The sequence below is a fragment of the Cervus elaphus genome, chromosome 20, assembly GCF_910594005.1.
Source record: "Cervus elaphus chromosome 20, mCerEla1.1, whole genome shotgun sequence".
NCBI lineage: Eukaryota > Metazoa > Chordata > Mammalia > Artiodactyla > Cervidae > Cervus > Cervus elaphus.
In genome coordinates, this window is record NC_057834.1 from 102,161,927 (window position 1) to 102,188,360 (window position 26,434).

The following is a 26,434-nucleotide window of genomic DNA, read 5'->3' on the forward strand; positions in this document are numbered from 1 at the left end:
TTTTAGTATGGAATGCACTTAGAAATACAGTGGTAATTCCAAAAGAAACAGCTAAATGTGTTGAAAGCTGTTGGTACCTTGTGGGGGGTGGGGGCAGCTTTTAGTTATGGATGGTGGGGCTTACAAGTCTGCTGTATTTCCTTAAAAACTGATTTGGATTATTTGTCCTTTAAAGCTATAAACAAATACTTCTTTGATAGAAAATAGATACTTAAGATTTTTAGTAAAACTGCTTTAAAACTTTACTTAACAGTTATTGGACTATCTGGTTCAATGAAGTACAAACAGGAAAAATGAGGTTTGTAACCTCAGCAAACAGATCCACATACACTATCCCTGTTAAAGTCACAATTTTTACATTGCCTGACATCTGTAGATAGCAATCTATCTGTGATAATACTGTAATCATCAACAACAAAATTATGGTTGAATGATGGTGCTAAAAGCTCATGTTAATTAGCAAGTTATACTACTGGACTAAATTTCTCCCTCCTGATATTCAGAAAGAATATTTTTCCAGAGGAAACAAAATTCTTATAGGAATACTCAACAACCAATATCCCTTTGAAGAAAAAAAAAAACACCTGAAATTCTGAGACAACATCTGCTTCAGCTGTAGAAACAAGTTTCTTTAAAACTTGTTCTGTTGCAATGGGGACTTTAAAAAGAACAGTGAACCAACTGAGAACTTAAACTGAAGAAGTGATCAAATGCTTATCACATCTTCCTCATTGTAAGCAGAATGGGATGTATTTGCACAATCATCATGTGTTTTCTTTTTTAAAGTACTACATAATGTGAATTAGTAGTATAATCTCCCTAATATTTCTATAATTCTTCTCTATTCTTGTATTTTGACTGTCAGTAATTAAATTATAGTTTATTTAGATAAGAATCTGAAACTTAGTAGAATGACTCTTCTTTAACAAAAGCTAAAGGAATATGCCTAGCTAAAAGAAAAATTATTACCTTAGGTTTGGCTACTATTATTTATCTTTATATTCTTATACATTTTGTTTCAACCAAAGATTTTTTTAAATTATATGAACTCTATATTTTGAATAGGGCTTCCCAGGTGGCTCAGTGTTAATCCACCTGCCAATGCAGGAGACACAGGAGATGCCAGTTTGCTTCCTCGGTTGGGAAGATCCCCTCCCCTGGAGGATCAAATGGCTACCCACTGCAGTATTCTTGCCTGGGAAATCCCATGAACAGAGAAGTCTGGTGGGCTACAGTCCACCGGGTCGCATAGAATCGGGCACAACCGAGTGACTGAGTATGCACGCATGCATGCTTTAAATATCAAAATAAACATGATAAACAAAAAAAAATGTGACCATATTACCACACAGAAATAAAAATTCACTGGGACAAACTGAAAAAAAAAAGATAAGATGTATGAGCTTACAGTAGTTCCCCATTATTGGCAGGGGATACCCTCCAAGCCCCCGAGTGGTGCTTAAAAACATGGACAGTATGAAACACTATATACATTATACTATGTTTTTTCCCCTATAAATACATACTTATGATGAAGTTTAATTTGTAACTTAGGCACAGTAAGAGGTTAACAAGAATAATTAATAATAAGACAGAACAATTGTAACAACATACTGCAAGAAAAGTTATGTGAATATGGTCTCTTTCTCTCTCAAAATATCTTGGACAAATTTAATGTCTTGTTTCCATCTTAACTAAGCACTTATGCTTTATGGCCATATCTTTTGCAGTTTGAGGTATGACAGCAAAATTAGCATGGATCTCTTTTTGCTTCTTCATAATTTCATGGATAGAAGATTTGTTCTTACTGTAAATCTTAGCAACCTCAGATATGATATTTTTTCTTACTAAGTTGAGAACTTTCACTTAAAGGAAGCACTTTATGGCTTCTCTTGACATGTGTGAATGGCCAGCAGCTCCACTCTTGTGCTTTGGGGTCATGATTAAGTAAGGGTCACTTGATCAGAAGTACTAAGATACCTCAGATATCAGACAGTTCATTTGACAACACAGATGGCTACTAAGTGACTAACAGGTGAGAGATGCTGAACAAAGAGAAGACTCACATGCTAGGCAGGATGAAGCTGGATGGCAAGAGAATTCATCATGCTACTCAGAATGATGCACAATTGAAAACTCATGAATCATTTATTTCTGGAATTTTCCATTTAATACTTTTAGATCGCAATTGACTACAGATGGCTAAAACTGGAAAGTGAAATGGTGGATAAGGGGGGACCACTATATATGAAATCCCTTTGTAACAAATTAGAAAGTCTCTAATTTACTCAGAATCTAGGAGGCAACACAGTTATGATATACATTGTCTTCTTCCAGACCTCCAAGTTTTCATAAACAAATTGAAGTATAACTTGGGAGGCACTTGAAAAATCCCCTTGTCCAACTCCTGACACTGGGCAAAATATTCTTTGACAACATCCCTGAAAATCAAGTCATTAAGCTCTGCCAAATGAATGAAAGCTATGAAAGCATACCTTCAGTGAGAGGGAGTTTACCACCTGTTAACACTGTCTTGCCCATTTGTAAGCGACTTGGTTAGAAAATCCTTCCTTGTGTTTGGCCGGCTGGGACCTGCTGGATGGACTTTCCCATGAGGGATGCTGCAAATGCAACATCTAGGAAGATCAGCTAACCCAACTGACTGTAACTCATTGCTCAAACTGGAATGAAGAGAGTGAAGGAAGTGGAGGGAGAGTGAAGGGAGAACTCAACATAATTACCCCAGGACTGCTCCAAGTAGTCTGGTATGTGTGAGCACACAAGCTGTAAGTAAGGGGGTCAGAGTCCACAGGCCACGAGGAGGAGAGGCTGCCGAGACACGGGAAAGTCATCAGGATCTCCAACAGCTGGGTTTGAGCTCACAGCTTGTGCATTTTTGTCAATCCACCAAGGTAAAGACCTAGCTCTTCAAGCACACAGCAGATGGTAGGCAAACTTGGGGAAATGAGAGGCACTGGCACGTCTACATACCAAATGGGAGTCTTAGGCTTTGCATAACAAAATTAATTCCAGACCACTGATTATGAGAATAAAAAAAAAGTCCCTGGTGTATTCAAGGTACGTTCTGACACAAAATAGGACAAAGCCTGTATATCATGGACATCAGTGGCTACAACCTACCAGTCCTGGGGAAGATATGACTGACTTGTAGCTTCAATATTAGTCTGATATTAGTATCCTGGAGCAACGGAGAAGAAATTTTCCTTTTCTATAGGAAATCCCTTCAAATATTTGAAAATGGATTTTACAACTGCCTTTTAGCTTTCCTTCCACTAGCTAAATGTACAGTTTCTTCATCACAGGAAATGTGAGGCTCCAAGTTGAGCATGCTTGGATGAGGGCACAGCAAACCAGAGTCAGGAAAGCTATCATCTTACACATGCTTGGTAAATTATTATTATTATTATTATTTAATTATTATCCACATTAGGCTTCTGTTCAAAGGGCTTTCTGATAATTTTTCATAGATTAATGTTCTGCTATGAAGTCAGGTCTCTTCTCTTCTGTACTTGGAAATTTTAATTCTTTGATCCCAAATGGATGACTTTATGTTCATTGCATTAAATTGGAGGTTTTCATTGCATTACCCCATTGGAGGGGCAATGGGAATATCCAGGTTGGCTCTCTGGCCTTGTAGCTTAGCTCTGTGTGGCCTTGGGCTAATCCTTTCATCACTGATCTTCAGCTTCCCCACTGAGGAAGAGGAAGCTGAGGATCAGATGGATAAAATGCATGTGAAAGCACTTTGTAAACTATGAAGTAAAATCAGGATCTAAGTTTATGCATTGACAATATTGTTGTAGCCTAAAATTAATGCCTACAGAGATGATACAGTTAGCTACCTCTCGAGTTTCTCATGTATGTAATTAATTATCTGCTCCAGTTCTGTGTTATCTAAGAATGGGATAATAATTTCTTCTATGTACTTTCTAGACCTCTTTATTAATATATTAAATGAATATGAGATCTGATTCTTGCGGTAATGTAGTAGGGACCTTTTTTTCAAGTCATCGAAGTGAAAGTGGCTCAGTCATGTCTGAATCTTTGCAACCCCACGGTCTATACAGTCCATTGAATTCTCCAGGCCAGAATACTGGAGTGGGTAGTGTCAGGGAATGTTTGACAGGAGGATTCCTACGTGCTGTCTCTCATGAGTCCTTTGTCCCTCTTCAAGCGGAACAGCACGCTGCTCCCAGGGACTGAGGTCATTGTGTGAAGCAGGCTTGGGTCTCCTTTAGTAAACATTCTCTTTAGGACAAAACTGCTTAGTCTCATTCCCCTTTCTTGAGATATGGATTGCCTCCTGACCTTGTGACTAACATTACCCCTTGTTCCCTTGGTAACTGTTGCTGTATGTTTGGTTTTCTGATCTTTATCATTCCTGAAAGAAGTTTCTTGTACCACAGCCTATATATACTCATAGAAAATCATTAAAGCACCTTTGCTCCATCAGAGCTTAGGTCCCCAGGTCTTTTTCTCTCTCTCTCTCTTTCTCTCTTTTACTTTCTTATCGTCGACTCCGTACCACCAGGTTCCGGTCCATTAAAGGACCCCAACAGGGTAGCTGTTCCCTTCTCCAGGGGATCTTCCCAACCCAGGGATCAAAGCCAGGTCTCCTGCACTGCAGGCAGATTCTTTACCAGCTGAGCCATCAGGGAAGTCCAAGAATGCTAGAGTGGGTAAACTATCCCTTCTCCAGTGGATCTTCCCGACCCAGGAATTTAACCAGGGTCTCCTGCATTGCAGGCAGATTTTTACCAGCTGAGCTACCAGGGAAGCCCAATTCATTATAGGTAATTAATTCTCACCAGATGTTTTTTTTTTCACAGAAATTCACATGGTACTATACGACCATCTAATTTAGAGTGAACATGGTTTTTTGTTTTCTTTTGTTTTTTTTTTTTCATCATACTATTCTCTTTATTTTTGAAAATTTCCATTATAAAATAAGTTTTTAAAAATGAGAATTTTGTACTGATACTGTTATATTAGAAAACATTCAAGAAGTTCCATTGTCAATGAAGACTTCCAGGCAGAAAAAATATAATTTCCTGATGGACCATTAACTGGTACATTAACTTAAATCTTACAATAGTTACTTAGAAACCGACAAAAATAATTTTTAAAATATTGTACAAATTACTGAATATTACTGTACCAATAAAAGATCACTAAAAGCTGGAATTTTAAGCCAAAAGCAGACAACTTTCATAACTTTCACTTCAATTCTAGGTTTAAGGGTGCGGGTTCTGGAGTCAGCCAAATCTAGGTTTGTATCCTAGTTCTGCCTTTTTCTATCTACTAAATAGATGTTTTCTGGCAAGCCATATAACTTCTGTGAGCCTCAGCCTCCATACCTTTAAGACAGGGGTAATAAAATTTCATCAGTAAAGCACTTAGTGCAGAACCTGCCACAAAGTAAGTGCTCATTAAGTAATTAAAATAATTTCACTCTTGTATTTCATCAGTTCTTAGACATGTTTTTATATTCTAAGATCTCTGAAATTTGGATGCAACTTATAATTGATGACATATCATGGTTTAATTAGCAGTTTTCTTTCTTTAGTGGTATGTAAAATAATTGTTATATACTACAAATAGGTAGCATCTAAGATCCAATATAATATGGTATCAACCATGATAGAAGTTGATTCCCAATTTATTTTTCTGAATATATAACCAATTTAAAATTTTAAAAATTTCAAAGGACGAGCAAAATATGTCCAACACAGCACAAACACATGGGAGAAACCTAGCCAATCAACACAACTGCTGCCACATGAAAAGGTACTTTTATCAAACTTCGAGTCTAAGAACGTACAAATGTTTCTTTTACCATGTCTACAGTAATTGTCTATGGTTTTCCATTTAACTGTTTTAAAAATTCCACATAACCCCATTATTTCTTCTGTCCCGTTACAGTACAATGACAGGGAGGAAGAGGGTTGGTTAAAACAACTCTCTAAGCAGTTTTCTGCTGTCCCTTCTTTCCAATCAGAGACTTGTGGATGTGAGGGATCACTCCACCCCCAGCTATGGTAGCTTTGATAAGAGAATCCAACTCTTCGTCACCACGGATTGCAAGCTGCAAGTGGCGTGGAGTGATCCGCTTAACTTTGAGATCCTTGGATGCATTACCTGCCAGCTCCAGCACCTCAGCGGTGAGGTACTCCAGAATCGCAGCACTATACACTGCAGCAGTGGCACCGACCCTTCCGTGGCTCGTGGTACGAGTCTTCAAATGTCTATGGATGCGGCCCACAGGAAACTGTAGCCCAGCTCTCTGTGAGCGAGACACTGCCTTGGCCTTGGCCTTTCCACTGTCCTTTCCAGCTTTGCCTCCAGCCATGGTCTCGGCCGCTCGTGCCCTCGGTCCCGCCGAGCCGCCGCCGCAGCTAGTGCAGCACCGACCGCCGTTGCCCGAACATGGTTTTTTGCACTTTATTTTCCACCACAGCAGCTGCTTCTGCTTCATTACAGCAGTCTTTCCCTACGAAGCTGCAGAAAATCATTTTCTTCCTGGCACTAAAGGTACTACTCCAGTCCTGCTGTGAGGGCAGGCAAGCTGAAAACTATTCACTGTCTTGGATTTCCACATATTTCACCAACACACATAAAGCAAACCGTGAAAACCTGCCAAAGCTCTATTTGCTTTGTCGCTCATTTGTTCGGTGATTTGGCAACCTGGACAGCTTTCCTGTCTGGGTTGATGGCAAAGCTGGGGGACTGAAAGGCATGAAGGGTGACACTGCCCTGAGAGAAAAGAAGAAAAGAAAGGGCCAGCTTGTCTTCCAGTTTCTTCTCATCCTTCTCTTTCAGGCTAAAACCAAAATCTAATGCACAGAATCATTTATCATGAAAATTCTTTACAACCGGTTCTTAAATTTCCATTCACTAGAATATGAATATAGCTTTGTATAGAATATTCTTGTGCAAGGATGGTACTGTAGGGCTTGATGAAAGATTAACGGATACATATCATTCATTTGCTCATTCCACAAACATTTCCTGAGTGGAGAGGATACAGCGAGGGAATGCTACAGATTCTGCTTGGTCAGAAATATGATCAGTGTGAAGAAGTACCATTCCTCTGTGGACACACCAGCCTTAAAACTGTCAAGAGAATTCTGAAGAACTCTGCAACAATCATGACATATTTGAAGATGCTGAAAAAGATGCCTGATCAATACTGCATCAGATTCAGATGCTCTGTGGAAAAGCACTTGAACTTCAATGCCAATTGTACACATTCAATGGACTGGCAGGTCCCGGAAGGGGAAAGAAGAGACCATGGACATCTAGTGAAGAGAAGAAACACAAGAGAGATCAGTCTGGAAGAGTGAGCCTGAGCAGCAACGCCTGCTGATTGGGGAGGTAACAAGGCCAGTTACCGTATGATGCTGTTGGGTACCACTGAAAGGAAGGGCAGATTGTAAAGGAAAACGCTATGTCACCAGAAGCCCAACCCTACCTGTGGCTAACCCCTCTGGGCAAGAGGAGCCAATAGCTTTGCTCTTCTCATTGCAGAGAAAGCAAAGGAGCCATGGAGGTGATGGAGTTAAGAGTTACGAAAGGGTTGTTGGTTAAGAAGAGAGTGAAGTGACCAAGGGTATCGGAAAAACACTGGTCAACAGAACAGAAGGACTGCAAAGCCTCAGTCATTTCCACATTGATTCTTTGAAGGAAAACGTAGAAGGGGAGCTCTCTAGAAAAAAAAAAATGCTGACAGTTTTCCTAACCAAGGGGAAAGGAGTCTCAGATTAGTAAGATCTGGTGGTTACTGAGGGTGAAGTCTAAGAAACAGCTACTGTAGATCAGAGAGTTAAAAACTGATGTCATATCTTTATGACACGGGCACCATTTGTCCATATGACCATGACATTTAAAAATACTAAGCTTATAATTTTTGATAATTAAAAAAAAAGGATCACACTAAACCAAATGGAGAAAGACAAACATGATACTGCTTATATGTGGAATCTTAAAAAATGACAGAAATGAACCTATATGCAATATAGAAATAGACCTACAGACATAGCAAACAGACTTGTCATTATGAAAGGGGGAAGCAGGGATAAATTAGGAGTTTGGGATTAACATATATACTTGACTATACATAAAATATATAATCAGTAAGGGCCTACTGTACAGCACAGGGAATTAAACTCAATATTTTATAATAACCTATAAGAGCAAAGAATCTGAAAAAACACATATATAAAATAGATAAATATATGTGTATAACGGGATCATTTTGCTGTACATCTGAAACCAACACAACGTTGTAAGTCAATTACTTCACTTAGAAAAAGAAAGGATGACACAGATGGCTTTGACACAGATACAACAGGAAAGATCTCAGTATGACTTCATTACTGAAAATGGATACAGAAAATACTGCAAGTTACTTGCTAGATCATTTACTTGCTACTAATAATTAATACTTGGCAAATAACAATAAGTAGTCACTTCTTACATGGTAACGGCTGGTGGAAAAGTCGTAGAATTATTAGTCTGTACAGAGTTTCATCTTTCATCAGTATATGGGCTGCTTCCAAATTCACTGGATTTTCTAGAACTGGATTAGAAAGCATAACCTATAGGAAAACATATAAAACACAGAATTTTTAAAGCGGCTTTTTTTCTTAGGGGAAAAAGACAAACCAGTACATACAACATTCAAGAAGCATTCATAAATGCTTACAATGTGTCCACCTGGAGACAAAGACAAATGAGACATGGTCCTTACTCTCAAGACACTCATGATCTATCTTGGTTTTACACTGTACATTCATGAGCCAAACATTAGGATCAAAGCAAGTTACAAGTTCCTCCCCGTAAATTATTCCTTCCTATCATATAACTTTAAATTGATTTATGTGTAAAGGGAACCAAACATTAGGAAACACTGAAACATTTCCATTAAAAAAATAATTACATTTTAACATGAGATATTTAGATCATGAATAAACAAACACATGTATTAAAAGCTTGCATGCAATTCAATATCCCCACAGATCACTGAATGCTTAATTTGGTGTCACTAGTAGTTTTCTCTGCTGGGAAAGATTGAAAGGAGAAAGAGAAGAGGGTGACAGAAGATGAGATGTTTGGATGGCATCACCGACTCAATGGACATGAATTTAGGCAAACTCTAGGAGATAGTGAGAGACAGGGAGGCCTGGCGTGCTACAGTCCATGGGGTTGGAAAGTGTTGGATTGAACTTTAACTGAAGTGTTAGAGGCTGAACAACAAAAACAAGTAGTTTTCTCAACATCCAAAAAATTAAGATCATGGCATGTACAGAATTTCGTCTGTCACCAGTATATGGGTTGCTTCCAAATTCACTGGATTTTCTAGCACTGGATTAGAAAGCATAACTATAGGAAAACATATAGAACATAGAATTTTTAAAGCGGCTTTTTTCTTAGGGGAAAAAGACAAACCACTACATACAACATTCAAGAAGCATTTATTAAATGCCTACAATATGTCCACCTGGAGACAAAGACAAATGAGACATTGTCTTTCTCTCAAGACACTCATGGTCCCATCCTTCATGGCAAATTGGGGGGAAAAGTAGAAATAGTAACGGATTTATTTTCCTGGGCTCCAAAATCACTGCAGTGACTGCAGCCATGAAACTAAAAGATGCTTGCTCCTTGCAAGGAAAGCTATGACAAACCAAGGGAGCGTATTAAAAAGCAAAGACATCACTTTGCCAACAAAGGTCCATATAGTCAAAGCTATGGTTTTTCCAGTAGTCATGTACAGATATGAGAGTTGGACCATAAAAAAGGCTGAGCACTGAAGAACTGATGTTTTTGAATTGTGGTGCTAGAGAAGACTCTTGAGTCCTTTGGGCTGCAAGGAGATCAAACCAGTCAATCCTAAAGGAAATCGACCCTAAATATTCATTAGAAGGAGTGATGTTGAAACTGAAGCTCTAATACTGTGGCCACCTGATGTGAAGAGCCGACTCATTGGAAAAGACCCTGATGCTGAGAAAGACTGAAGGCAAGAGGAGAAGAGGGTATCAGAGAATGAGATGGTTGGATGACATCACTGACTCAATAGACATGAGTCTGAGCAAACTCTTGGAGGTAGTGAAGGTCACGGAAGTGTGAATGCTGCAGTCCATGGGGTCACAAAGGGACATGACTTAGCGACTGAACAACCATAGTTTTCTACCACTGCTATAACAAATTACCACAAATTTAGCATCTAAATCAACACAAATTTATTCTCTCATATTTCTACAGGTAGGAAGCTGGGGTTGGTTCTACTGGCTTCTCTTCTCAAGATTGCACAAGACTTAAATTAAGGTATTGGCTGGCTGGGCTCTTTTCAGAGGTTCTGGGAAGAATGTGTCTCAGTTCATTCAGGTTTCTGTTCAGTTAGTTCAGTTCACTCAGTTGTATCCAACTGTTTGTGACCCCATGGACTGCAGCACGCCAGGCCTCCCTGTCCATCACCAGCTTCCAGAGCTTGCTCAAACTGATAGCCATTGAGTCGGTGATGCCATCCAACCATCTCATCCTTTGTCTTCCCCTTCTCCTCCTGCCCTCAATCTTCCCCAGCATTAGGGTCTTTTCAAATAAGTCAGTTCTTCACATCACGTGGCCAAAGTAATGGAGTTTCAGCTTCAGCATCAGTCTTTCCAATGAATATTCAGGACTGATTTCCTTTAGGATAGACTGGTTAGATCTCCTTGCTGTCCAAGGGACTCTCTCTTTTCATCTTTTATATTTTGTCCTACCTCCTTTTGAAGATGATGGGCTGCTTTTCTGGGCACCTGATGTCCTCAGCTAGCAATCAGAAGTTGTTTTGTGAAGTTTGCTCTGCGTTCAATTGTTTTTTTGATGAATTTGTAGGGGAGAAAGTGGTCTCCCCATCCTATTCCTCCGCCATCTTGGCTCCTCCCTCCTCCAAAGGACTCTCAAGAGTCTTCTCCAACACCATAGTTCAAAATCATCAATTCTTCAGCACTCAGCTTTCTTTATAGTCCAACTCTCACATCCACACATGGCTACTGGAAAAACCATAGCTTTGACTACACGGACCTTTGTTGGCAAAGTGATGTCTCTGCTTTTTAATATGCTATCTAGGTTGATCACAGCTTTTCTTCCAAGGAGCAAGCATCTTTTAATTTCATGGCTGCAGCCACCATCTTCAGTGATTTTGGACTCCCCCAAAATAAAGTCTGCACTGTTTCCACTGTTTCCCCATCTGTTTGCCATGAAGTGATGGGACTGGATACCATAATCTCAGTTTTCTGAATGTTGAGTTTCAAACCAGCTTTTTCATTCTCCTCTTTCACTTTCATCAAGAGGCTCTTTAGTTTCTCTTTGTTTTCTGCCATAAGGGTGGTGTCATCTGTGTGTATGAGCTTATTGATATTTCTCCCTGCAATCTTGATTATAGCTTGTGCTTCATCCATCCATTCATTCATTCATTTGCTTCATTCATTCAGCATATCACATGATATACTCTATATATTTAAATAAGCAGGGTGACAATATACAACCTTGTCATACTCCTTTCCTTATTTGGAACCAGTCTGTTGTTCCATGTCCAGTTCTAACTGTTGCTTCCTGACCTGAATACAGGTAAGGTGATCTGGTATTCCCATCTCTTTAAGAATTTTCCACAGTTTGTTGTAATCCACACAGTCAAAGGTTTTGGCGTAGTCAATAAAGCAAAAGTAAAGGTTTTTTTGGAACTCTCTTGCTTTTTCGATGATCCACTGGATGTTGGCAATTTGATCTCTGGTTCCTCTGCCTTTTCTAATTCCAGCTTGAACATCTGGTAGTTCTCGGTTCATGTACTGTTGAAGCCTGGCTTGGAGAATTTTGAGCATTACTTTGCTAGTGTTTGAGATGAGTGCAATTGTGCGGTAGTTTGAGCATTCTTTGGCATTGCCTTTCTTTGGGATTAGAATGAAAACTGACCTTTTCCACTCCTATGGTTGTCTGCTAGATGAATTCAGTTCCTGAATTCACTGTTTGTAGGACTGTTTCCTGTTTCTTTGCTGATGGTTAACTGGGGGCTGCCCTCAACCCTGAGACATCTCTTGCTGGAACTTACACTGGGACCTCTATGTCTCAAGAGGCAAAAGTGAGAAAAACCTGCTTTTGCTTGGACTTCTCCTACAATTTCCTTCCCTCCATCTTTACTGCATTCCTCTGAGAGACTCATCTTCCTCTTCTATTGGTAAGGGCTCATGTGATTATTTTGGTCATCCCCCAGCATAACTCATGAAACCTTTCTATTTAAGGTGAGCTGATTAGTAATGGTAATTCCTTCTGCAAAATTCCTTCACACCTAGAGTTTGACTGAGTAACCAGACAGTGAGAGTCTTGGGGACATCTTCAAAATTCTGTCTATAATAGTATCTGCACATCTGGATAATATAGGTGACCAGTAGGAACCAAAATATGGTGGTTGTTAGGCTATGTTCTTATTTATCTGGAATCTCAAAATTAATATTAACACAAATTTGAAATATTTATTCAATAATTCAGTATGCTGAATGTCAGATTACAACAAATAAACTAGATAATAAAATATAGCCAAAATAATTACAACCAGAATGTCTAAGTGCAGTTACAGCTCAGAGTGGATTATTGTGGCTTAAGAGTCATGGAAATGACGGCAACCTTTCACTAACAAAACCAGTAATCTGACAGAGGATATTTCAAAAGCAACAAGAATTTTCTGACTTTTTTTTTTCATATTTGGAAAACACACTGGGCTATATTTTCAAGAATATTGCAACTGCTTAAACAAGGATTTGATGTGGATTTCACTATATCTTTCAAAGTGGGTGGGAAGCAGATGAAACTTTTCTTCAAGAGTAAGCTTTTGCTCTTTGGTTGGAGAAAGTCTTACTCAGAGAGACACATTTGGTAGAGTTTATTCGGTGGTCTTTGCATTCACCACTATGCTTAAGAACTTGCATATAATATACACACAAACTACATTTAATGATTTTTTAAGAATTGCAATGAAAGGAATAATTAACATACACAAATCAAATACCCCGCAGTAGTAGTAAAAGTCCAGCTTCTAAAGTAGCCTTGTGATAGCATGAAATAACATAGAAAGCTATCCAGAGGATAAATAAATTTGAAGGATCAATAAACAACTACACAAGTTCAGTTCAGTTGCTCAGTCATGTGAGACTCTTTGCAACCCAATGAACTGCAGCACACCAGGCCTCTCTGTCCATCACCAATTCCCAGAGTTTACTCAAACTCATGCCCATCGAGTCAGTGATACCATCCAGCCATCTCATCCTCTGTCATTTTTCTGGGCTCCAAAATCACTGCAGATGGTGACTGCAGCCAAGAAATTAAAAGACGCTTACTCCTTGGAGGGAAAGTTATGACCAACCTAGTTAGCATATTAAAAAGCAGAGACATTACTTTGCCAACAAAGTTCCGTCTGGTCAAGGCTATGGTTTTTCCAGGAGTCATGTATGGATGTGAGAGTTGGACTGTGAAGAAAGCTGAGCACCGAAAAATTGATGCTTTTGAAGTGTGGTGTTGGAGAAGACTCTTGAGAGTCCCTTGGACTGCAAGGAGATCCAACCAGTCCATCCCAAAGGAGATCAGTCCTGGGTGTTCATTGGAAGGACATGCTGAAGCTGAAACTCCAATACTTTGGCCACCTCATGCAAAGAGCGGACTCGTTGGAAAAGACCCTAATGCTGGGAGGGACTGGGGGCAGGAGGAAAAGGGGATGAGTGCAGCACTTTCACAGCATCATCTTTCAGGATTTGAAATAGCTCAACTGGAATTCCATCACCTCCACTAGCTTTGTCTGTAGTGATGCTTTCTAAGGCCCACTTGACTTCACATTCCAGAACTGAGTTTTTCATTTTCTTTAAGTACTAATAATTTAAATTTAGATGACTCTCTGATTATAACCTTTTGAATAACAAGTGATACACATTTATAATTATCACATTGTTATCCATGGGGTTGATACTTGAAATAGTGTTAAAAATATTTTCAAGTCTAATATGCTAATCATATGCTCCTAAATGTCTATGATCTTGATTTCTTTGAAAACTTGTGCTTTCATATATAAGCAAAAGTAAATATCAAACTCATCCACAGAAGGAATTCCAAATTCACGGGCTTTAACTAATTGGATAGTATAAAATATTTTATAGCCCATGACAAGGCAAAAAGATAGGACCCTGAAAGATGAACTCCCTAGGTCAGTAGGTGCCCAATATGCTACTAGAGATCAGTGGAGAAATAACTCCAGAAAGAATGAAGGGATGAAGCCAAAGCAAAAACAACACCCAGTTGTGGATGAGACTGGTGATAGAAGCAAGGTTCAATGCTGTAAAGACCACTATTGCATAGGAACCTGGAATGTTAGGTCCATGAATCAAGGCAAATTGGAAGTGGTCACTAGGAGATGGCAAGAGTGAACATCGACATTCTAGGAATCAGCGAACTAAGATGGACTGGAATGTGTGAAATTAACTCAGATGACCATTATATCTACTACTGTGGGCAGGAATCCCTTAGAAGAAACGGAGTAGCCATCATAGTCAACAAAAGAGTTCAAAATGCAGTACATGGATGCAATCTCAAAAATGACAGAAAGATCTCTGTTCATTTCAAAGGCAAACCATTCAATATCACGATAATCCAAGTCTATACCCCAACCAGTAATGCTGAAGAAGCTGAAGGTGAACGGTTCTATGAAAACCTACAAGACCTTCTAAAACTAACACCCAAAAAAGATGTCCTTTTCATGATAGGGGACTGGAATGCAAAAGTAGGAAGTCAAGAAACACCTGGAGTAACAAATTTGGCCTTGGAGTACGGAATGAAGCAGGGCAAAGGCTAATAGAGATTTGCCAAGAGAACCCACTGGTCATAGCAAACACCCTCTTCCAACAACACAAGAGAAGACTCTACACATGGACATCACCAGATGGTCAATACCAAAATCAGATTGATTATATTCTTTGCAGCCAAAGATGGAGAAGCTCTATACAATCAGCAAAAACAAGACCAGGAGCTGACTGTGGCTCAGATCATGAACTCCTTATTGCCAAATTCAGACTTAAATTGAAGAAAGTGGGGAAAACCACTAGACCATTCAGGTATGACCTAAATCAAATCCCTTATTACTATACAGTGGCAGTGAGAAATAGATTTAAGGGACTAGATCTGATAGACAGAGTGCCTGATGAACTATGGACGGAGGTTTGTGACACTGTACAGGAGACAGGGAGTAAGACCATCCCCAAGAAAAAGAAATGCAAAAAATCAAAATGACTGTCTGAGGAGGCCTTACAAGTAGCTATTAAAAGAAGAGAGGCAAAATGCAAAGGAGGAAAGGAAAGCTATACCCATTTGAATGCAGAGTTCCGAAGAATAGCAAGGAGAGATAAGAACGCCTTCCTCAGTGATCAGTGCAAAGAAATAGAGGAAAACAAAAGAATGGGAAAGACTAGAGATCTCTTCAAGAAAATTAGAGATACCAAGGGAACATTTCATGCAAAGATGGGCTCAATAAAGACAGAAATTGTATGGACCTAACAGAAGCAGAAGATATTTTTTTTCTCTCCCCCCCCCCTTTTTTTTTCATTTATTTTTATTAGTTGGAGGCTAATTACTTTACAATATTGTAGTGGTTTTTGCCATACATTGACATGAATCAGCCATGGATTTACATGTATTCCCCATCCTGAACCCCCCTCCCATCTCCCTCCCCATCCCATCCCTCTGGGTCATCCCAGTGCACCAGCCCCAAGCACTTGTCTCATGCATCCAACCTGGACTGGCGATCTGTTTCACACTTGATAATATACATGTTTCGATGCTGTTCTCTCAGATTATCCCACCCTCGCCTTCTCCCATAGAGTCCAGAAGCAGAAGATATTAAGAAGAGGTGGCAAGAATACACAGAAGAACTGTACAAAAAAGATCTTTACAACACAGATAATCACAAAGGTGTGATCACTCACACTCTCCTAGAGCCAGACATCCTGGAATGTGAAGTCAGGTGGGCCTTAGGAAGCATCACTATGAACAAAGCTAGTGGAGGTGATGGAATTCCAGTTGAGCTATTTCAAATCCTAAAAGATGATGCTGTGAAAGTGCTGCACTCAATACGTCAGCAAATTTGGAAAACTCAGCAGTGGCCACAGAACTGGAAAAGGTCATTTTCATTCTAATCCCTAAGAAAGGCAATCCCAAAGAATGCTCAAACTACCACACAATTGCTCCCATTTCACACTGTGAAGAAAGCTGAGTGCCGAAAAATTGATGCTTTTGAACTATGGTGTTGGAGAAGACTCTTGAGAGTCCCTTGGACTGCAAGGAGATCCAACCAGTCCATCCTGAAGGAGATAAGTCCTGGGTGTTCATTGGAAGGACTGATGCTGAAGCTGAAACTCCAATACTTTGGCCACCTCATGCAAAGAGTTGACTCGTTGGAAAAGACCCTAATGCTGGGAGGGATTGGGGGCAGGAAGAAAAGGGGATGACAGAGGATGAGATGGCTGGATGGCATCATCGACACAATGGACATGGGTTTTGGTGGACTCTGGGAGTTGGTGATTGACAGAGAGGCATGGGGTCACAAAGAGTCAGACGCGACTGAACTGAACTGATAGCTGAGCTACTGAACTAACTGATAGTATCATTGCAACTATGTAAAGACAGATTGGTTGCTTCAGTCATATTACTTAGTATCTACCACAGGAATTAAATTTGTTTCCTGACCTTCAGGGTCTTACACTCTAATAGGGGAAGACAGATAAGGAAGCAGTATTTGCATTATAGCATTATAGTTCTCTCACACACATACTTAGGGCACCACTTCACAAAGAAAGACCCCCTCCCCAAACCAAAGCCATCAATTTCACCTAGGAAAGGAAATCAGGAAAGGCATTTCAGAGGAATCATCTTTTGACCTGACTCTTAAAATGTGAGCAGCTGCTTGCTAAAAGGACTGAGAAAGAGGGAATAAAGTAGGATGCTAGTCAGACGCAGAACTGGACTGAGGACTTTGTAAGGTCCAAGATTGACTTGGTTTGTAACTTTAGAGTTTAGAACTCTATAAATGCTTTTTAACCTGAATTGAACCAAGAACTGTGAGTTAAAAAATAAAAAAATAATAAAGATATAAATATGAGCGGGATGCCATGGTGTGTTTCAGAGGGTTAAGGCCAAGGTGTGAGAAGTAGATCATTTGTCAGGCAACAGAATTTGGCCTTGATCTTGCAGGGAATGTGGAACTGAAGATTTAAAACAAAAACACAAGAGAAAAGATCAGAAGAAAATGTTAATAACAACAGGGAAGGAATTTTCTTTATGATTACCAGTGATTTTCTTTTCCTTTCTACTATCTTAAAAATGTTTTCTAATGTGGGCATATTTGTTTTATAAAACTATTTGAAAAATAAAAGAAACTGTGTAATCTACTGGCTTTTCATGATGTATTTGGGAACACTTTGTTGTCACTTTGTATTACTGGTAAAAATTAAGAACAATAAAATATTAACCAGATTTTATTGAATTCTTTTCTTAGACCACTCATGGTTCTAAGTACTTTACATGTATTTATACATTTAGTCCTTACAAGTTATATGAGTTAGCTACTAACAGCCCCACTTTACTGATGAAGAAATAAAGGGAATGATAAGTGGACAAACTTGTTCCAAAAGTGTTAAGTATTAAGTATTAAAAGTATTAAGTGAAAAAAAAAAAAAAGTATTAAGTGGCAGAACCAAGAAGTGAAGCCAAGCTATCTAAACTCACAGTCCCCAATTTACCTTTATTAAATTATTCTGCAATTCAAACTGTTCACCATTTCATTCTGGTTTGCCCTCACTCATTACATTTTTGAGAACATTCACTTTTACTGTTTTTAAGGCTGTTTCTACTTAGGTGGAAGAGATAGGATGACTCAGGTTGAAAGAATCTGAAAGATCAACCACAAATCTCTGCACATTACGCTCGCTTACTTCCTCAAAGGTTTTGCTCCAATCTCTCTTCCAGAGCATGGCCTGGCACCAGCACATATGCTCAACACACAGTTGTAGAATGAATGAATGATTAAATTTAACATTGAATTTTTAAAAATTTATTGTAAATTTAAATTTATTTTTTAAAAAATTTAAATTTTACTCAGCCTACTAGGATGACTAGATAGAAAATCAAGGATAGTTTTATTTTTGAAAACAAGACATAGGAGAGATGGAATTTTTATTATAATTCTATGTTACTGAGAAAATTCAATTAAGCCAGAATACTTTATTCTCCAGGTATTTCAGATCAAAATTTAATACTTATCTCCAACTATTATTAATGATGAGTAGATAGAATTTTATCATGGATAAAATCTGGTGGATAGAATCTCACCGGGCCAGATGTAAGTGGTCAAAGCAAGTGATGCTCAAATCATTTAACATCTCAGGATGAGAAAGGAGGCTCTTTGAGGGTCAGGAATGACATAACACACTCACAACACAGAAGCAGCTTCTAAATACCATAGATTTAGGATGCAAAGGATGCATTCTATAAACAGGGATCTACTGAGCAGAGGAGGACATTTCAGGTTTAATTGTTCACTGGGTTTGACATGAAAGCTTATCAAAGCAGGTCTCTAGTACTGTCATAAATAAAGGATATAGCTGACTATTTTATGTTGTAGTCACTTGTTCACCTCTCTGAGGAAGGCAAGGTTCATGAATGAAGAAAGATCTAAAAGGCCTGTTCAACATTACAAAGTGACGTTAGGAGCCAAAAGCAAGCCTAAGAGTATATTTCCAGAATTGAAACCATCCAAACAGTTCTTTTCTTCTTTTATAAAATACATATTGTTTGGTTGGAAAGGGCCTAAGCTATCAATTTCACTTTAAAAATAATAGTTTTTATAGTTCAAGTTCCATTTTACAGTTTTGATGTAGAAATATTATTGAGTCATATAAGCTTACTCAAATCCTTTAAAATTTAAATATAACATTGTATATTTTATTCCTTATACTTTGAATAATTGGGTAATTAAATGTATTAAAGAAATCATTGGGCTTCCCTGGTGGCTCAGTGGTAAAGAATCCACCTGCCAATGCAGGAGACACAAGTTTGATCCCTGAGTCGGGAATATTCCCTGGAGAAGGAAATGGCAACCCACTTCAGTATTCTTGCCTGGGAAATCCCATGGACAGAGGAGCCTGGCAGGCAACAGTCCATGGGGGTGCAAAAGAGTCTGATACAGCTGAGAAACTAAACAACAACAAAGACAGCATTTTATTATTAATCTGTTCTTACCTGGAGGGTAAGTAAGATGCTACTCAATGTATAGCTTCTATTCCATTTACGAGGGCTGTCCAAAAAATCTATACAGGGCTTGCCAGAATGTGGGTCTACTGTATTAAAATAACACATTAATATTTATATATAAAATTATCATTTAAAACTTATGAAGATCAACATATCATAGACTAAGTTAGAAAGCAAGTGACAATCTTTGCAATGAATGTGACAGTCAACATAAACCAGTTGTTAGAGCATGGACTTTGGTGTCAGATACACATAAATTTGACGGTTGACTCCTCCACTTATCAGCAATGGACACTGAGCAATGAACTACCTCTCTAGGTCTCATTTTCCTAGTATGTGAAGTGGGGAATATGCTTGAAGTACCTACTTTCACTGAAAAGAGTTTAAAAAACAAAGTCCTTAATATAGTACCTGGCATAGAGTGGATCCTCAAAAAATGATAGTTATCATTATTAAAAATACTTTTATTAACATATAAACAATTTTTATTAAAAAATAATAAAAATATTTATATCCAATGGAAAGATCCTGCAACCTTTAGGAAAGATCTGGGAAGAAAATGTTGACAAGGTGAAAAGAGGGGTCTTCAATTTGGGACACTGTGTTTTAAAGCTACAATAATGGCTTCTTGGCCTTTTGGCTAAGATCAAGTGTAAAACTACAATAATAGTTAACAGTGCAATGGACAAAAGATGTGAATGAACAATGTGATAAAAAAAAGTATTTAGAAAAAAATTCTAGTTGGTATTAAAACTGTGGTAAGTGAAAACTGAAATTATGACTCAGTGGTAAAAAAGATGATCAAGAAATGATATGAAAAGTTTCAAGAACGTTACTCATGGTCCTCCAGTGTTTGTTCTTCCTTTTCTCCATTTCTTCTCTCCATAGTAAGAAATATGATGCCTGCCTCCTCCCCATCCCCCTGTGTCATTTTAGATGAATACATAGTTGCCCACATTTTCCCAGCCTTTCCTCTAACAAGATGTGACCGTGTGACTAAGTCTTAATCATGGGACATCAGCAGAAGTAAAGTGTGCACCTTTTGGATCATATTTTCTTAAGGAAGCTGTTCTGCCCTCTTCTCTTTTTCTCTCCCCTCCCCACTGGCTGGAAATAGTGACAGAATAAATGTCTTAGGTCCAGAAATGAAACCCACAAGTTGATGATGGTAAAACCTTCCTGCCAGCTTTGTTCTATGTACATTGGAAAGTCATTTGAAAAGGTTAGCCTATGCCCTAATACAGTCAATTAACTAACTTATTAGTAGTATTTGGGAAAAAATACACACACTTTTGTGTGTGTAGTTATTGTGTTTTTAAAATTAAATTACATTTTATTCTTCAGAGTATTTTTCATTTAATAGTAAATTGCCAACATATTTTTGGACAAATTTATTCAAAAAATATTTGAACACCAACTCTATGCCAGGGAGTGAAGATTCTAGGGACATAACAATGACCAAAGAGTAAAGTCTTCATATATCTTTCTTGTTATGTGTAAAAGCAATGTATATAGCTATAATACATTTTACTTAAAAATTCCTATATTTATGGACATTGTAGCTATTTATGGACATTTCCCTTTTCTGTACATTCAATACTGTTACTGGAAACAAATCTTTATTAATTAAATATGAATAAGAATATTAAACATATTCTTTATATAGAACCCTAAAGTTTCCATCCCAAAGTTATTAGAATAAATGAATTCAGCAAGTCTGAAGGAAAAAAAATTAATATACAAAAATCTATTGTATTTCTATACACTAATGATGAAACAGTCAATCCTAAAGGAAATCAACCCTGAATAGTCATGGAAGGACTAATGCTGAAGCTGAAACTCCAACACTCTGGTAACCTGATGCAAAGAGCCAACTCACTGAAAAAGATCTTGATGCTGGGAAAGACTGAGGGCAGGAGAAGTGGGTGGCAGAGTTTGAGATGGTTGGATGGCATCATCAACTCAATATGAGCTTGAGCAAACTCCAGGAGATACTGAAAGACAGGGAAGCCTGGGGTGCTGAAGTCCAAGGGGTTGCAAAGAGTCAGATACAACTTAGTGATTGAACAACAATGATGAAATATCATATAGAGAAAGTAAAAAAAAAAAAAAAATCCCATTTAAAATAGCATATAAAACCCTAGAAGTAAATTTAGCCAAGGAGGTGAAAGATCAATGCCCTGAAAACTATAAAATGCTGATGAAGGAAACTGAAGATGATTCAAAGAAATGGAACAATATCCCATACTCTTTGATTAGAAGAATTAATATTGTTAAAATGGTCATACTATTCAAAGCAATCAACAGATTGCTATCAAAATATCCTGAATATTTTCATAGAACTAGAACAAATAATCCTAAAATTCATATGGAGCCACAGAGAAATCTTGAGAAAAAAGAATGAAGCTAGAGGTATAACCCTCTGAGGGTTTAGACTATGCTACAAAGCTGCAGTTGTCAAAACAACATCATATTGTCATAAAAACAGACACATAAATCAATGGAACAGAACAGAGAGCCCAGAAATAAGTCCATGTGCTTGTGGTCAATTCAACTACAACAAAAGAGGCAAGAATATACAATGGAGAAAATACAGTTTCTTCAACAAGTGGTAATGGGAAAACTGGACAGCCATATCAGTGAGCCAAAACAATGAGATTAGAATATTCCCTCATACCATATACAAATTAAATTCAAAACAGTTTAGAGACCTAAATGTAAGACCAGCAACCATAAAATGCCTAGAAGAAAGCATACATGGAATACTCTTTGACATAAATTATAGCATTATTTTCTTGGCTCAGTCTCCCAAGGCAAGCAAAAATAAACAAATGGGACCCAATTAAACTTAAAAGCTTTGCATAGCAAAGGAAACCATTGACAAAATGAAAAGACAACCTATAGAATTTGAGAAAATATTTGCAAATGATGTTACCAACAAAGGGTTAACATCTAAAATATGCAAACAGTTTATACAATTCAATATTAAAAAAAAACCCCAAATCAACCAAAAGTGGGCAGAAGACCTGAAAAGACATTTTTCTAAAGAAGACATACAAATATCATCCATGTTCAAAATTATATATTGAAGAATGTTTAACACTGCAGAAATAAATGTATTATGTCATTTTAAATAAAAATATATACATCTTTGTGTAATAACTCAACTATGGAAATAAAATACATACATGGAAGAAAGGAAATAAATCTCATTAAATGTTGAGAACAGTATCTCTCTGAATTAGGATTCAGATGATAATTTTTCCTGCTTTTTAATATTTTCCCCAATAAGTATGCTTACTTTATAATGTTAAAAATAAACATTATTAAACGCTAATGAAGAATAACATTAATATGGACAGAATTTATGATAATAATTTTATTTGTTCCTTACCATTTGGATGAAAAGGAATTGTTCTGAATTTCACAACTGGAGGGACAAAATTATATTCTGATGTAAAATTCATTCTCAGTTGGAAGAATGCTCCTGTGATACAGAAATAAATATTTTTACTAAAGTGTCACATTAATGATTAACTGTAACCTAACATTGATGTTTATGCCTACAGTTTAGCCTCCCTAATGTCCCTAGAGTTTTACTATAAGTAATTTGAATTAGAGGATGCCCAGACACCTCTAGATGGTATAACAGACTACTCACAATCTAACCCAGTGTTTTCAGCCACATTCTTACCAGTCCTTTTCATCCACTAACTCTGTCCCTCTAATACCAGCCTCTTCACTGGGTTTGTCATATTTACTCTCTGCTCCAGAATCCTCTCTCTTCAGCTCTTGCTAGGCTGTTCAGTCTACCTGCACTACCTTCTGATTCTAAACCTGGTGAATTCTCAGACATTCTTCAAGACCCAATTCAAGTGTCACTTCATTGGGAAGCTGTTCCCGACACTCCAAGGCAAAATTAACTAAGTACTGCCTCCTCAATTTTCCATTCAAAATTCATAACAGGACATGTTATAGTTTATTGTAACTATCCACTTACATGCTTTTCTCCCCTATCTCACTAAGCAAATGTATGTTGTTAATCTGCAACTGTAAGAGGGCATGGTCATTAAAGTTTATGATTGCCTAGTCTTCTTGAGAACTTAACTTATAGACATTTGTGGGAAAATCATAGAGAAAAAAAAATGAAACATAATTGTGGGATTTTTCTGTCAATAGGCATTTTTTTAAGTTATTTTCTGAATTCATGGAAGACTATTAAATGATATTCTCAGTTGATATGTTTTCCTATGTCTGCTTCTTAAAAACATGATAACAGTAAGACTGGGCATAAAGAAAAATTCAAACCTGAAATTTCCATCCATGTTGACAAATGGCAAAAAAAATTAAGCCATACAATGAAAAAATTAACATGTGAAAACTTCAGGCATTCTAGAAAATTTATACAGTGCAACCTTAAAGAAATTAGGCTAGTAATATAAAGGCTTAAAAAAAAAAGTAAATTGGTTTTCAAAGCACAAACCATGCCAAATTGTATTCTGTAGACCTTCAATGTCAACATCCCATTGCATCATATCTTCACTTATAGGAAAGGCAGTGATACCCTAAGCAGCAAGAAAAATTAAAGCAGAAAAAAAGATTAAATATTTATTGCAGCTTGGGAAATCAGATATTAGGCTACAATGAATTCCAAAAACTCTAAATTTTCTTTTATTGATAAAAATTTTTGATTTGAGAAGGTGTTATATATTGTCTTATTACCCAGAAGTTAAGGTAGATTCCAGAAAATACATGCAATAGTAAATTTTAAATAAATCATTAGTATGAAAATCACAAATGGGACCGGAAGGTCAAGAATGGAATATGTGACTTATATATTCTATAGACAATTTAAGATTCAAATTAAAAAAGAAAGGAATAGTTGGAAAGCATGTATTTCTTCATAGCTTTAAAAAAAAAAACCCTATAGATGCTATATTAGGCATGAAGTAAGAAATTTTCATTAAGAAAAACTCAACTCTAAAATTATATATAAAAATAAAATTTTCCTATACTTGAGGCATTATTCCAATGGAGGGAAAAGAATGTATTACTGTGCAAAACAATGAAGACCCAGCCCAAACCAAAAATGATAATATATAAAATTTAAAAAATAAAATTATAAGGGAAAGACACTTATGTGTTATACGTCACAGCAATTGGCAAAAAGTGTACTAGACAGGAAGAAACAGAACTCAAGACTTAAGAGCAAGGGATTTTGGAGTCAAAAACCTTGTGATGGAATCCCGAGCCCAAATATTTACTGAAAGCTTTCTGAGACTTAGGTTTCTGGTAGGTAAAACAAAACACTATCTACTTATTTTACAATATTGTATTGATAATTGAGGGGCTTCCCAGGTGGTACAGAGGTAAAGAATCCACTTGCCAATGCAGGAGACCTTGGGTTTCATCCCTGGGTGGGGAAGACCCCTTGGAGAAGGAAATGGCAACCCACTCCAGTATTCTTGCCTGGAAAAATCTCATGGACAGAGAAGCCTGGTGAGCTGCAGTGCATGGGGTTGCAAAGAGTCGGACACAAATTAGCCACTGAACATGCAGGCACAATTGATAATTAGTGAATGCAACCCTGCACCTACTAGTTATTTACTACCTGATAGACTGTTACATTCAGGGATTAAAGTCCATAAATTACTCAGCACAGTGTGCTCAGTACTGTTAACTATTATTATGAAATACTAATAATTATTATGAAACAGATTATTATACTGAAATAGTTTCATTAAAAAGTCTGTAGTGCAAATTAGATTTAACTAAATTATGCCTTGTAGAACAAAGAGATTAAACTGCTTTTAAAAACTCATACCCCAATGAAACACACCCTCCACGTCTCCAATACTCACCTCATAATTGTTGTTCTTCAACTCTTTGAATTCTCTTTTTAGCAAGATGTAAGCTCTGCTGTACATGATAAGGCAAAAAAGCCTCTGACCCTGTCCCCTCACTACTAGGGTTCGCTCTGAGGCAAGTGTCTGACGTTATGGGTCACTCTCCTATACCTAGTAAACTGACATAAATATTTGCTTTCTCGAGCTTCAGAATGCTGTATACTCCCAAGAGAGGTGGCCCTATGTTGGGCACGTAGCAGCGACTTTCTTTCCTCCTCTGACTCTTCTAAAGGAGGACTTCAGAAGGAAGACGTGAGCATTTTCTCCACCGCGGTGTGTCCTTGCGGCGCCAGCCCACAGCCCAGCCTGAAGGTAAACGTGGATGAAACCCTGAGACCACTCGTGCTGTTTGTGCGTGAAGTGGGCGTAAGAGGCGTAAGTTTAGGGTATTCTTAACCAGTCACCGTCTCCCCTTCACAGGTGTAACTAACTGAGTGCCAGTTGGGCAAGAAGATGCAAATCGGTTGCCAAGCAACAAGACTAACCGGAACTGTAGAGGAGGTGGGCACTTGGCTGCTCCTCATCCAATCAGCGATGTGGGGTGGCCTCTGGCAACCTCCGCAGCCAATCGTCCAAACGGTTCAGTTTGAAAGGCCAATGAGAACCGTTGTTAAGGCCTCCTTTGCCCCCTCTATCTCCGCGCCCGGTGAGACTGCTAGGTCCATCAGTTTTGTTGGGGTAGGGGGAAAAAATCAGAGGGTCTAGCGTTTAAGAGAAGACTTCACTAGAAGTCCTCCGAAATCATCTTTTCTTTTTCTTTGAATATTAGAAATTATCAGGTAACATATGACCGATAGTACTGGTCTGCGCTTGTTTATAACAACTTATATGGCACTTCCCCTGTGGCTCCGCTGATAAAGAATCCGCCTGCAATTCGGGAGACCTGGGTTCGATCCCTGGGTTGGGAATGTACTCTGGATAAGGGAGAGGCTACCCACTCCAGTACTCTGGCCTGGAGAATTAAATGGACTGTATAATCCATGGGGTCACAAAGAGTTGGACACAACTATGCGACTTTCACTTTCATATGGCACTTCAGCGGTCATGATATGTTCGCATACATTATTATGTCATCGAATCCTTCAGTTACTCTGGAAGAATGCTCTGCAACATGAACTACTTAAAATTTCTCATCTCTTGCTGAGTTTTGCCACTTTCTGTCCTTCTGTCTAGATATTTACCACGTT

General features: G+C 38.0%; 2 protein-coding genes across 5 annotated transcripts in view; both read right to left on the reverse strand.

Annotated features, from left to right (window-relative positions):
- The window catches only part of UBE2U (ubiquitin conjugating enzyme E2 U), a 67,201-nt gene extending 41,492 nt beyond the window's left edge, over nt 1-25,709 (reverse strand). For 2 of the 4 annotated variants that reach the window (XM_043878204.1, XM_043878206.1), the window contains exons 1-5: nt 25,203-25,709; nt 23,825-23,906; nt 22,736-22,828; nt 19,330-19,427; nt 8,498-8,618 (exon numbers count right to left, since the gene is read on the reverse strand). In XM_043878204.1, the coding sequence (XP_043734139.1) occupies nt 8,498-8,618; nt 19,330-19,427; nt 22,736-22,828; nt 23,825-23,906; nt 25,203-25,268 (460 nt within the window). In that variant the 5' untranslated portion in view covers nt 25,269-25,709. Of the gene's footprint in view, nt 1-8,497; nt 8,619-19,329; nt 19,428-22,735; nt 22,829-23,824; nt 23,907-25,202 lie in introns of those variants that run through there. The other 2 variants (XM_043878205.1, XM_043878207.1) reach the window with 2 other exon arrangements.
- Nucleotides 5,795-6,440, reverse strand: LOC122677896 (histone H2A.V). Its single transcript, XM_043878208.1, has one exon. It carries the CDS (start codon nt 6,368-6,370, stop codon nt 5,984-5,986), a length of 387 nt encoding a protein of 128 aa, XP_043734143.1. The 5' UTR covers nt 6,371-6,440; the 3' UTR covers nt 5,795-5,983.
- Nucleotides 25,710-26,434: the final 725 nt, after the last annotated feature.